Raw genomic sequence first — 14,130 nt, 5'->3', positions numbered from 1 at the left:
AATTTTTAATTCATAAAGTGTTCTTAGCATATATTTGGATTACTTAGAGATAGAAAAATCTTTTAAATATTCATATTTATTCAAACTATTTCAATAACTTTTTTTAAAATAAAGTTTAAAAGTATTTTAAAAGTTATTAGTGAACTTTATGAAATAACATATTTAAAACTTGATGTTAAGATTTTTCTTAATTGTTTTAAAAATTAAAAGTCATAACTTTTTTTTTTTTAAATATTAAATTATTTCTAGGTACTAAACACATTTATTCAATAGCAATAGACACCTCATTACCAATAAATTTACTTTATTTTACACGTTAAATACTCGACACAATATTATTACGTCAATAACATAAATAATTAATTTACAATTCATTTCAAATGCGATATTGATATATATTAATTTATCAATATCTATTTAAAAAATATTTCAAATATACAAATGATAAATACATTAAACTACAATAACGTGGGTTTTTTATTTATTATTTGACTAATTTTATTTATTGACTATACTCACAAGTCTTATTTCATTATTTTTTAAAAACAATAATAATCTAATTTTTACCTTTTCTCTTTATTATATGACTAAATGATGACATGTACCAATAGACATAAAATTAGATAAATACTAAGGATATATTTCTTTATTAGTTGTCATTTTCTTACCATCACAACCTTTTTTTTTTCTTTTGACTAAAGCCAATCACAACTTATCTGTTATCATTAAACCTTATTTAATTTATCCTCATTATTCTTAGTTATAATATTATCAATATATTTGGAATCCTTGTTTATTTATTTACTATATTTTTTAAATTAGACACTAAAATAGGTATTTAAAAATCAGTATTTTGCTGCTGCCAGCTGTGAGACACCGAGTACGGATAAAAGGTTCCACGTGGAAACTAAAATTAAACAATGTATTACGTGGAGGCCGGGAGTCCAGATGCGTAAGGAGATAAAGGACAATAAATGAAATTGGACGGTGAAGATCGAAAGTTCGTCTGCCGTTAGATTGATAAGAAACCGTTGGAATTTATATCTACGTTATTGCCTTTATTTTAAAAAAGATATTTTTCACCTCAGTGCCTCAGCCAATGTGACCATAAATAAATGTATCATTGTAATTTGTAAATTAGAGAATTATGTATTCTTATATTTTTAAAATATCATCTATTTTTCAAGAACAATAAATATAATTTCAGTTTCTTGATAAATTCAAAGGTGATGAAAATATATGTATTTTTAACAGTGCGTCCATCAATAGTTATAAATAAGTAATAAATTTTAAAATAATTAAATATATAACAAAGTTTAATTTTCTTTTTACAAAATATAGCAAAATTTGTCAAAGTCTAATGACCATAGAAATATATTACTAATAGATTATTTTGTAAATACCGATCTATTACTAACATACGTACGAGTGTTTGAAGTATATAACTGATAGATTTTTGCTATATTTGTAATTTTTTTAAATGTTGCTATACATACTTAATTATTATTTTTAAACATCAACATGAGCTATATGATCAACATTTTTATTATATTATAAAATGATCGTCTAATTTGTTAATATGAGTTTAAGCTTAAAGGACGTTAGAATGTACTAACGATACCAATCACACGCAATGCTATAGTTCAAATCTCATATATATATACTTAAAAAATAGTAAAATATTGTTTTGATTTTTTAATAATTTGTTCCATAGACATTATGGAAACTAAAATCAAAACTCCCACATATAAAACTGTTTTAACGTTACTTACAAATTTGTTTTCACTTTTCTTCATCACCATTAATAAATTAGGGGTTTGGATCTATTTATTTATGATATATGTTTCACATGAAATCATGAATGAAATTCAATATTACCAAATTATTATATTTTACATAAACATTGAATTCAGTAATGAGATGTAAAAAAGAGAAAAAGAAGAAAAGAAAAAAAGAAAAAGAAAAAGACTTAAATTATTAGAAGATATTTTTTCCTTGTTACTTGAAACTCGTGAAAATATCTCTCAGTCGTGAAAAATATCTAACTTTTTTAGTTAAAAATCTATAAATAACTCAGGTAATTAATTTTCATTTCGCTTCTAAAATTACAGTTTTTTCTTTTATATATAATTATCAAAACAAATTTAATAATAATTAATAATTAAGGAATGTATTTTTCATGATTCTCATGTACTATAAGATACTATCAAAATGAATATTATTTTTTTAAAATTTTTTGGGTAAGATGCTTAGAAATATTTTAATGTCTTTAAAAGTTGTTTTAAAAAGTTGATGGGTAGAGAATAAGCATTTTCAAAAAAAAAAAAGTGAAATATATAGTCTCTTTTTTTATTGGGGTTTCAAAAAATTAAAATTAAATTTATCATCCGTCTAGAGGTTAAATAGATAAATTTAATATTTTGAAGACGTTAATATTGAATTTGAAACAAATAGATTAAAATTTAAAAATAGTGTGAGGAGAATTTCCAATGTGAAGAAAAGAAGGTTGATTTTTAAAAAAAGAATAACAATGAAAAAAAAATGATGTAGGATTTTGGGTGAAGTATTTATGGAATTATATTTTACCTAAGTTTTGGGTTTGGTAGAAAACGGAGATCATGGTTTATATCTAAAAGGATCTTCTAGCTCAATCCTAAGAGGACCCACTCCTTCGCACTTTTGCCCCTTTTCTCTCTTCTTGACTCCTATGATTTTAGAGAAATCCATGAATTAATCCTTACCCCTTCTTCTTCCTTCTCTTTCTTCCCGATTCCCTTGTTCTCTTATCGATTTCTCCTCTTTCATCGTTTCTTCTCACTCTCTTCAACGATTCATATCCTTTTGCTTTCTTTCTCCATCCATTTCCGTCTGATTGAAGCTCCACCTCAATTCGATCGGATTGGATTTGAATTCCGGGTAAGTTATTGTTGTTGTTGTTGTTGTTGTTGGTTCTCATACATACAAGAAACCGACTTCAATTTCATCACTTGGGTTATTTGTATTTTGGGCTATGATAGCTTGGTTTTAGGAAATCTTCTAGACTTTGAGCTCGTTTCTGGGGGGCTTGCCTTGCATATTTCCGAGCTGATTTCAGGACGATAACTTCTGGGTTTGAATCAAGTTAGACTATTTTGTAGACTTAATTGACTTGCGAGGTTAATTTCTAGCTCCCTGAAGTTTGTCTTTGGTTTTGGAGGTCAAAATGAGTGGGAATACATGTCTTTGTAACCTTACTTTGGGTTGAATTTGGGAAACGAAACAATGAAGAGAGGAAAGGATGACGAGAAGACGATGGAACCTATGTTTCCTAGGCTCCATGTTAATGATACCGAGAAAGGTTGGCCAAGAGCCCCTCCAAGGAATAAGATGGCCCTCTATGAACAGTTCACTGTGCCATCCAAACGTTCGAGTCCCGGGGTTCTGCCTCTCAAGACAAACATCTCCAGTAAACCAGTTGCCATACCATCCTCAAGCCAGGTAGATAGTAGTTCGTGTTTGATATGTTTGAAAATTGACCTTTGTATCTGAGCTTTTTAATAGTTTTATATCATGTGGGATTTGGGGACGTTCACAACATATTCTTGAATTTATCTGTAGTGAACAGACCACCGAAGGATACCAATTTCAATAGTCTGATATGTTACTTTTTAACTGTGATCATTTGGATTGATGTTTGTTTATTGCTGGAGCATGAAATATACCGGTTATTTTGTAAGTTTATTGTTGCCTAATCGTTATTCCCTTCTCCTAGTTTATTTAGTTCCTAGCTAACAATCTTGTATCAGACTAATCATTGCAAACTGGAGTTCAATGGTTTTATTTTTTCCCATCGGATTACTTACATTAGTGAAAATTGGTGTTCGCATATAAGGAGCTACTAGAACCATGAGAATTTGGTTGTTCAGAAAATGGTGCTTTTAACACCCCAAATGAAAATCTTTTCAGGGTACAGGAGCTGATGGAAATCTGCGCCTGCCATTAAATCTGTCTTCACCAACTTCTACTAGTCAGGTCGGAAATACTCAAGCTCTTCCATCTGGTGAAGTAAATGAGAATCCTCCATTGGTTCAGCCTGAGCAGAGTCGGCAGACAACAGAAGCAGAAGATGAAGATGATTTCATGGTACCAGTATATGACCAATCGAGGATGGGTATAAGTGGAGTTCAAAATAGTGACCACAAGGAAAAATTGTCTTCTCCTGGACCAAAACATTCTGATTGTTCTACAATTTTGCAAGCTGGTTATGAGAAAGGTCAAAATGATCTTGATCTTACATCCTCTAGTGCCCACTCGAGACAAGTAACAAATGGGAATAAGGTGAATGAAAAAAGTAGGGTCCATCCTAGAAAGTCCACAACAAATTTATTGGACAGAGGAAATACTGATGGACTCCAGAAAGAAACCAATATATCTAAAGATCAAATATTTCAAGATAAATCCAATACCAGATTTGACAAATTGCAAGATAGCGATGTTCGGCTACATCGACATTCAAGATCCAATATTCAATTGGATGAGAGTGGATGTGTCGTTGATGTAGTTGAGCCTACAAGATTTGGGGAGGCCGATAGCGTTCCCTGCTCAAGAGTGGACACTCATTCTTCACTAAAGAATGAGAGGTTGATTGTTCCTGTTGACAATGTTGAGAATCATGTAGAAAGGACTTATAGTTCCATGCAGGTGGGAAATGCGGACAAAAGTGACATTGTCTCTGAGAATTCAATGGTTGACTCACTTTCTGGCTCGGAAATCTGTCCGGATGACGTTGTAGGAATAATAGGTCAAAAACATTTCTGGAAAGCCAGAAGAGCAATTATCAAGTAAGTTGCCTGCTATTGTAGGTGTCTTTTCTGTTTCCCTGGGGTGATGCATCTGAATGTCATGATTATTATATAACTGATGTAGAAATTGAAAATTATTTGAATCTGTGGAGAATTTAGATGTTGATATGGATTTCAAGTACCAGCACTTCCTTTCAATGAACTATTTCATTTCTGTCTAATTGCTTGTGATTTTTTGTGCTCACATCGTTCTTTCATTTAATTAAGTGCTCAAGTACTAAAGTTGGAAGTATAGAAGTAGATATATTTGAATGACGAATCACTTTATGCCCTAGTAAAGGTAAGAACTCATAATCTCAGGTTCCCTTTTAAGTGAATCTTTGGCCTTCAATAATATTTTGACATGGCTACTGGATCGTCTTTTAGCAGGGACTATGCAATGTGCATACAGTTACTTTGTGCTGGGCAACCTCCGAGACAACTGATTATCTGATCATTCATTGTCCATTGGATTCTGCTTCGTGTAAATGTATGACTGTCTCGGTTGGGTACTGCTCAGTCTCCTTTTTTCTGTAATCACGTGGAAAGTTTCCTTTGATGGCACTTGGGGGATGAGAGCAGAAATGGAGCATCCAAAGGATTTCAGGAGCATTCGTTGGAGGATATTTTGACAGTACAGAACTTCTTTAGATTTAGTAGAATCGATTTTATGGATGAAATTAGTGTTCTTTTTAGATCTTTCCCTTCTACAACTGAGTGCACCACTTAAGAAGAGTATATTTGCTAACTTTTCTTGTTATTACCATGCTTTTCAATCAAGGGGAAAAAAGAAAAGGACTCTGTTTTACCAATGAATATCACATTTATTCTGGGCATCACGTCTCCATTTTATTGATTTGCTTGCTGATGGGGTTAATTCATGAAGTCCTAGTTGACTGTTTGAGAACTCTGATTTTTCTGTTCATTGATCACGTGTTGAGTTTTTTTTTTTTTTTTTTTTTTTTTTTTTTTGGTGATGCATTAGGGCAGTTTTGGAGCATGTCTACCATTGGAAGAATTGGGAATGAGGATATTTTATATTTATCTTTATCTTTTATTATTCATGAGCGTTTGATTCCTTTAAGCATTTCACATTTGTACTAAACATTAACTAGATCCCTGAAGAAAGTGATTCGATACTTGCACATTAAAAAGCATTGTACGTAGATGTCATATACTCCTCCTAGGTATGGTTGCCTTCATTTATAGAGAGCATCATGGCTGTGATGGCAGCAAATTTAATTAGAGGGAATTTTAAGGTTGTGATGACTTTGGGAGGTTAGAGAATCTTGTGGTTGAATAGGCTACATAGAATTTTGAAATCAGTTCAGGTCTTGTAGATAATAACTGTATGCAGCAAGATTGTTATGTTTTCCACAATTAGGCTAGTTGAGCTATTTTGCAAAGCGTCAGTTCGGTGCTAAGCGTTTGTGACGTGCAGGCAACTACTTTAACAATATGTTTATGAGCTGATTCTATTTCAATGCTATGAATTAATTGTTGTTATCAACTTCAAGATGTGGCGTTTGATTTCACTTATGATGTTGGGTGATTTACTCTTTGAACTTTTATTACTCTGCAGTCAACAGAGAGTGTTTGAGGTCCAAGTATTCGAGTTGCATAGACTTATCAAGGTAAACTGATCTAGTTTCTTCAGATAGCAGAGCGTTTGTGCCCTGAGGTTCGCATTATTGATTTACCTCTCTCTCTATGACGCAAACAGGTCCAACGGTTAATTGCTGGATCACCTCATCTATTACTTGAAGATGGTGTCTTTCTGGACAATTCTTCTCCAAGCCCTCTTCCTGCAAAGAAACTTAGGTCAGACTACACTGTCAAATCACATGTGCAACTTCAGCCCAGTGATGACCCTAAGAAGCCAAAACACAATGTGGAATGTTCAGCAGAAAATGCTGTTGGGAAGACATCTCTTCCTCTTGAGCCAATTAATTGCCAGCCTTCAACTAATGGGCCTTATTCAGTAAATCCACAACCAACTTCTGTTTCTTCTGATAATAAATTAAGCAGTTGGTACCAGACATCAGCACATCACTGGCTGGTCCCTGTAATGTCTCCTTCTGAAGGACTCATCTATAAGCCTTACCCTGGGCCTGGATTTATTTATGGAGGATGTGGACCTTATGGTCCAATGGCTCCAATGATGAACCCATCCTATGGATTTCCAGCTTCTGTTCATCAAGGGATTGGAGCCCTTCCTACCACTCCCATGGTTGGTGGTTCCTTCTTCCCCCCTTATGGCATGCCAGTCATGAACCCGGGTATGTCAGGTTTTGCTGTCGATCAAGTTAACTGGTACACAGGAGATCCGAATCAATTATCAGGAGGTGTGGCCGCTTCCAATATACAGCATCAAACTTCATATGATGTTTCAACACAGAGAGATAGAGATGAAAATCAAACTGTTTCACGAACTGCCAAGTCTCAAGCACCTAAAAGGAGTGAAGTACAAGTAAGTACTGCAAGCAGTCCTGTCTGTAGTCCTACTAGCAAAGTGCAAGGAAATAAGGTCAATCGAACTGCTGAAAGCCACAATGTACTTTCACTTTTCCCTGTAGCTCAGCCGCTTGTAGAGGAAGGTCCTCAACCTTCAGACTCCGACCAAACACGTGTAATTCGAGTTGTCCCACACAATAGAAGATCTGCAAACGAATCAGCTGCTCGAATTTTCCAATCTATTCAAAATGAGAGAAAACAGTATGACTCAATTTAGCAAGTTCCTTCTCCCCTTTTCCTTTCTCCATTACCTCAATTATCTTTGAATTGTCTCACTATGTTGTTTATTAGTTTATTTTACACACTGCTTTTGGAGTATAATGTTTTGTTTACCTTCTCCCCCTTGTTCCCCTACCTCAGAACAGTTTATATTCATATGTAAATACATTTCTGGAGATTTACATGTCAATGCCATGGGAATATGAGTGAGTTATCACAGTGTGCTATATACACTTTTGGCATCTGGATTTTGCTCTTTTAAGGAAATAACCACATCTGTCTGTCACATGCACGACGAGTTCTATTCTAAATTGAGACTTCAAACCCAGTTTTCAGTGCTGTCATGGGAATTTGGACTTCAACTTAGACCTTGAAAGAAATTTTTGATGTAATGCTTAGGCGAATTGTTTGGGAGTTTTCCTCCTAAATGTCCATTTCATGCTTGTTTGATACTTGGATGAGTTGATTAACATGATACTAATTATCACTAAATAATTGAGGATAACGATTCAAATATTAATTTATCTAATTTTTACATTTGCGGATGATATAACATTAAATATACAGAGCAGATGGTCTAAGAAATCTTGTATTTAAACTCGCTTTTTACTTGTTGAGTGTTCCATATTTTAAGTCCACGCGTGAGAAGCGTGTCAGATGATATAATACACTTGATTTCTTTTTTTATAAATCAATGATTTAACATGATTTATACTCGAACACTTTGAAATATGAATAAATCCTAATCCTATTTGTTTTGGTCTTATGTCTTAGAGAATCGGGCATGTATCAATTTATAAGGTTCTTTATTTCTAGATGCTGGAAAAGTTGGCTAGGAAGGAAGGCAACACTGTTGCAAGTTGCAAGTAAGAATTTGAAACAAAAGAAAGAACTTTCATCTTTACCGTACTATATTATTCATTACATGAAGGGATCCTAATGTACTTGATGGATATCCTATTTTTGTAAAAGTCCCCTTCAAGGACACCTCCAATTCTTACCAGGTCCTCCATAGTATAGCTCAGGATCGTCTAAATATTCTCGGATAAAATCGACATCGTAACAATCATATTCATCGGAGTAGTGTTCAACAAAATTAGGAAACTTCAAAATCATCGAGTTGTCTCGAACTCTTATTCGTTTTACCCAACCCGAATCACCAGAAATGTAGTCAGGAAACTTTCCATTGCCCATACCTGTTCCAGTATGAGGAGGTCCTCCCAACTTTGTGCTGTAAACTTCCCCTCCCCATTGTACTGTTTCTGCAGTATATTTTAGAGCTTTGAATAACTCAGAAGGCCAATAACCTATGTTAATGCTTTCACCATATTGTACCCACCAATTATTGGTCTCGAAATCCTGAAAGGAAAGAGGAAGAGGGAAGATAGAATGGAGAAGATGATAATATATGAAAAGAAGCATATAAATGGATTTGAAAAGGAAACCAAATCATTTCTTACTCTAAAAAGGAACATAGTTATTTCAAATGGAAGATCAGTTGAAGTTGAGATTGGATAAATAGCAGAACCAAGAGCAATTTCATTACTTGTTTGAACAAAACCAGGGCAAGTTAGATCAAAGCAACCTGTTTTATGGGAAGCATCAACCTAATAACACCGAAAGAAAACAATTTTAAGTTAGTTCTGTTTAGAGATAATTAACATTCCTGTCTATCTGATGACATTCAAGGGAAGGAGACAGTCTGTTGTTTGCATTAACTTACAGTCCAATACACGAACAGTCGAGTCTGTCGATCCCCGTAAACACCTGGATTTACCTGGAAGGTTTAAGATATCACCATACAAACATGTTAAAACCAGCGCAAATTGAAATGAGAGACAAATATGTTGTTGAGTATAAAGTGGTGCTTACTGCCCATCCGGATTCGATGGCCTCGTAGTTATAGTAAGGGCCGGTTAATAGAGCCACTTGGGAAGTACTGTATTCATCATCAAATTCGACGTTGGGGTTACATACTTTAATGTCTCCCTTGGCTCCGTTGAAGTTGTCTCCAACAGCAAGCAGAATTGCCTTCTGTTTTGCACCATTGTCAAGTAGATGGTAAGATTGAGAAAGACAAACATGGAATTCATCAAAGGAAAAAAGAAATGTTTGTTGGTCAAACCGAATGATTCTTTAATAGAAAATGCGAACTTCGGCTGTTGGAAAGCTGAGCAATTTCGAGCAAAGGCGTCGGTCTCTTTTTTCCATAGCTATATACTGAATTAGCTTTAAGTTGGACATGTTTTCGGATCCTTCGAATCGGTATTGTTTCTTTAGGACAACTGCCACTTTTCCTCCATGGTTGTTTCACACCCATTGAACTCTTTTCCCCCATCCCTTCCTCTTCTGCTGTTGCTTTCTTTGAATGCTTATCCATGGTGGGATCATAAGTAGGTGCCATCTATGCCAAACCAATGGTGAATGGCTTAAAATAGCATAAAAATCTCCCTCTTCTTCAACTTGTAAACCAAATTTCAGTACTCTAATTGATAACTAGAGAGAAAAAAAACAGACCTGGATGGTGTGATTTCTGAGAGCAGGATGATCAAAAGCTGGCTGGTCGTAGATGCTAACACAATCAATAATGTCGCCATCTTCGCTCTACAAGCAACATAAAGAAAAATGCAGCCGAAGAGGCATGAGTACTTGGTTATGCTATCTATAATTTTGGCTCTAAGGTTCGTAGGAGTGTACTATATAAACTCTTCTTTTCTAACAATAAACTAGTCTTTCGTCTACTCGTGGTTGTAGTAACTCTATTCATTTCTTTAGGTGAAAAGGGAGTCAAGTTAGAGAATCATGAAAATACTGAATGAGCAAAATGAGAAGAAGAATAAGAAACTGAGATTGGTACCTGAATGCTTTTAGTTGCTTGCTTCCTAAGAGAGCTCATTTTCTTAGTCTTAAGTTTAGAAAGTGAACCAACCTCCACAACTCCACAAACTATGACTGTCAATATCCCAACCAACATTTTGAACATCAAACCATTACAAATGACATTCTTCCCCATCGAAAACCTCTCACCAAATCAAACTCTGAGTTTCTCTTGATGCCTTTAAATCACAAACACCAATGGCTAAAAGCTATGCTTTTTGAATTGCTTAAGAGTCATTGGATCAGAGATAATTTGGTGCAACACAACATAATTCTTCATGTAATAAAACATCCAAAACTGATTTATATCCTAAAAATCACACTAAAAACAGGCAGATTGAGTACAGAGGGTAAATGGAATGGAGGGCAAAATGGAAATCTTGTAGACTTTCGCTTAGAAATCATTCAAACATAACATCATTACCAAAGTAGTTTGGAAATTCTAAATAGCAATGGAAGATGCATCTTCTGTTTTGTATGTTATTAGCATGACATCTCTGCCTAAATTACATATTTTGCATGACTTAACTTCTGATCATCCATTTCCCATTAAATTTCATTACTTTCTTAAATAGAATCTCTCAAACCACTTCTTGTCATATACTTTTCAAATCAACTTAAATAGTTACAAGTTAGAACTTCAATCAACACCTAACGTTTTAGAATGTTTATTCCTAAGTTATAAGCAATCATATGCTTAATTTGTTACCTAATACAATTTTGTTTTTCAAAAACAATAATCCATATAATTTACTCCTTAAATATAATAGTACTTTTTATTATTATTTTCTGTCAATATTTAAAGTTTCCATCATTTTAAATGTTTAATTAATGATAATGATTAAAATAGTTATTATTCTAAAATTTAGAGACTAAAGTATATTTTTTCATTTATGTCAACTTCTATTGATTAATTTATCTTTCTATGATCATTTTTAATTAATGACTAAATAATTTTTACAATATAGTGAGAAAATTCTCATTCGTGTAGCACATTTTACTTTTTTTTTTCTCTCTTTTTAATTTTACCTATACAATTTTGTGGTTGAAAATGAAATGATACCAACAAAACCTAATGACTAACATTTTTTTTTAAGATTGGGACTAAAATTTATTTTTTAAAGTCAAAATTAGAGAAAATTTATGTCTGTTTGATTTTTTTTTCTCACTATTTCACCTTTCTTTATCCCAAGCTAAGCTAAAAGAGAAAAACCAATCATTTTTTTAGTTAACTTTTGAACACAAAAATAAAACTTGAAAATTACTGAGGACCAATTCTAATGGTTACTAAACTAAGAATTAAATCAACCTTTTCATTTCTTTTTAAATTAAATACTAATAAATAGATAAACCGATAATTCTAAGAGGGGATAGTTGCATATTTAGCAATTAAATTTAAAATAATTAAATATATAGCAATATTTTAAAAAAATTGCAAATATAGCAAAGTTTGTCAAATTCTATTAATGATAGAGTCTATCACTGATAGATCATGTTGTAAAAATTGGTCTATCACCGATAGATCATACGAGTCTATCGGTGATACAAGTTTATCCGCGATGATTTTGTTATATTTGCAATTTTTTTTAAATATTGCTATATCCTTAATTATTATTCCTCAAATGATCATCAATTACAATTACCCTTCTAAAAAATAGCAAATTTGACAAAATATTTACAACATATAACAAAATTTCATATTCAATCAATAATAGACATTGGTAGACCATCACTTTCTATCATAGTTAGAACTCAAAAATTTACTATAATTGATAAAGATTTTAATTTATTTTGCTACTTTTAAGAAGGCTCCCAAATAAATACTAACGAATAAAATACCTTTCATATTTTAAAAAATGGTAATATTACCTCACATTTTAACTATGCTAAAAGTTCAATGGAAATTGGAATTTAAAAGGGTGTAGTGATAACCACAAACAAAAAAGTGTTATATGTCATTTTGATATCTGAATTTTCTATTAAATTCTAAAGAGTTTTTACTCACTTTTTCTCAAAGTTAGGTAAATGAAAAAATCATCTACAAAAGTAAAGTAGTTTTGGGCTTTTAATTATTTATATATATATTACATGTCAGTTCTACACTTTCTTATTTTATTCAATATTTATATTAATTGTGGGTCTCACATTCTTTTTCATATATATGTGGACTCATGTTTTCATATTTTTGTCAATAATTTGTTTCGAACCTTATTTTTGTTATTACTTTCTCTATTTACCTTATTTGAAAAAAAAGTTTTGTTTTTAGTGTATGGATGTTTTTTAAAGTTTTATAAAAGTTAGGGAAGAAAATGAGTACAACTTTTGGATATACAAATGAAATGGGTATTATATGTATATATATATAATTCAACCCTAAATAAACAAATGATAGTTACTCCCCACGTTGATTTTGCAAAAGCCGCCATGGGTGGGTGGTGTAGGTGCTTGGGATCCACGGCAGGTCCTTGTACAGCAAGCAATTGGATCTTCTCATTCTTTCATCTTCTACACTCTATAAATAATTTCACGTTATTCATAATCAATTTCCACAGAAACATCAACATAGTGTACTATCTCATTCTCGAGTAGGACAAAAGTTGTTAGGGCATCTATTGAAATGAGTCTCTTCTCTCTAATTTTCCGTTTGTTCCCTTCTTGCCTCTCCTCATCCCCAGTCTCAGATGTCGGGAAGGAGATTCCGGTGAAGAAATTGGCAGCGCCCGCGGAGACTAAGGAAGCTCCGATTGAAGTGGGCAATTCTCATGTTAATTCCTATCACTCTCACTTGTACTGGCGATGACGATGCCCATTCCATCAATTGTACGAGCTAGGGAGGATTGCTTAATATTATTTGAAAACATATTATAGGTTTAAATACTATTTTGTTCAAATTTTGTATACTAATGATTAAGTTGTCAAATAATATAAATCCTAAATAATTTGGGGTTTTAATTTTCAATTAAATATTTTGTTAATCATATTACTGAATATGGTAATTGCAATTCCCAGTTATTTCCTTTTCTTTCTGGATTGTGTGATTGAGCGTGTAAATATTTGTTTACAATTTTGTAGAGTTTTAATTTTCTATTGACTTTATTTTATCATGGATGTTATCGATTTATTTTTTTATTTTATTCAATGTCAATTTTTGAAACAAACAAGTTGGAGCGACGTGAGAGATTTTAAATGGGAGGAAATAAGATCAAAATTAGATTTTAATTTGAGCTTATTGTGTTGATTATGTTTTTCATCGACATAAAAGAATTATATAATAAATTAAGAATATTTTTTTAGTTATTTATCAACGTAATTTAATATCTAAATAATCTAACCATTCAAATATAGACTTACGTCATCTTCAATTTTAGAGACTAAACAGGACATTTTACATTTTTAAAGAAATTGAAATCAAAATAAAACAAAATACAAAACGTAAGTAACCAATTTTTATTTCAAATTTTTTAATCTTGTTTGATTAGAGAGAAACTTTATCTTAAATAATTGTTTTAAGAAATTTAGTAAAAGAATTTAATCTACACAAATATAATTATTTAAAATTAATTTGAGGTCAAAAAATCAACTTGAACTTAACTTAAACATTCAAATTCCTGGAGTTTTGGGTGTTTATACCATTTTAGTTTTGCATTTTTAAAGGTCTAATTTTATATCCTACCCTCTCGAATATATAAACACATTTCTC

The 14,130-nt window shown here is 32.3% G+C and overlaps 2 protein-coding genes across 3 annotated transcripts; one reads left to right on the top strand and one right to left on the bottom strand.

The window, feature by feature from the left end:
• Positions 1 to 2,632: 2,632 nt before the first annotated feature.
• LOC101203735 (protein EARLY FLOWERING 3) lies at positions 2,633 to 7,784 on the top strand. 2 transcript variants are annotated; one of them, XM_031880715.1, is made up of 5 exons: positions 2,633 to 2,916; positions 3,018 to 3,477; positions 3,946 to 4,820; positions 6,403 to 6,454; positions 6,544 to 7,784. In XM_031880715.1, exons 2-5 carry the CDS (start codon positions 3,262 to 3,264, stop codon positions 7,549 to 7,551), a joined length of 2,151 nt encoding a protein of 716 aa, XP_031736575.1. In that variant the 5' UTR covers positions 2,633 to 2,916; positions 3,018 to 3,261; the 3' UTR covers positions 7,552 to 7,784. The 2 variants fall into 2 exon arrangements, with proteins under 2 accessions (XP_031736575.1, XP_004143036.1); XM_004142988.3 differs by having other exon boundaries at positions 2,633 to 3,477.
• A 554-nt stretch (positions 7,785 to 8,338) lies between these two features.
• On the bottom strand, positions 8,339 to 10,897 carry LOC101203978 (hypothetical protein). Its single transcript, XM_004142989.3, has 7 exons — positions 10,411 to 10,897; positions 10,071 to 10,157; positions 9,679 to 9,957; positions 9,426 to 9,587; positions 9,277 to 9,330; positions 9,014 to 9,160; positions 8,339 to 8,912 (listed from the first exon to the last, which is right to left on the bottom strand). Exons 1-7 carry the CDS (start codon positions 10,564 to 10,566, stop codon positions 8,532 to 8,534), a joined length of 1,266 nt encoding a protein of 421 aa, XP_004143037.3. The 5' UTR covers positions 10,567 to 10,897; the 3' UTR covers positions 8,339 to 8,531.
• Positions 10,898 to 14,130: the final 3,233 nt, after the last annotated feature.

This window comes from Cucumis sativus, chromosome 2, assembly GCF_000004075.3.
Source record: "Cucumis sativus cultivar 9930 chromosome 2, Cucumber_9930_V3, whole genome shotgun sequence".
In the NCBI taxonomy this organism is placed as follows: Eukaryota; Viridiplantae; Streptophyta; class Magnoliopsida; order Cucurbitales; family Cucurbitaceae; genus Cucumis; species Cucumis sativus.
This window is presented reverse-complemented; position numbering and strand designations above follow the sequence as displayed.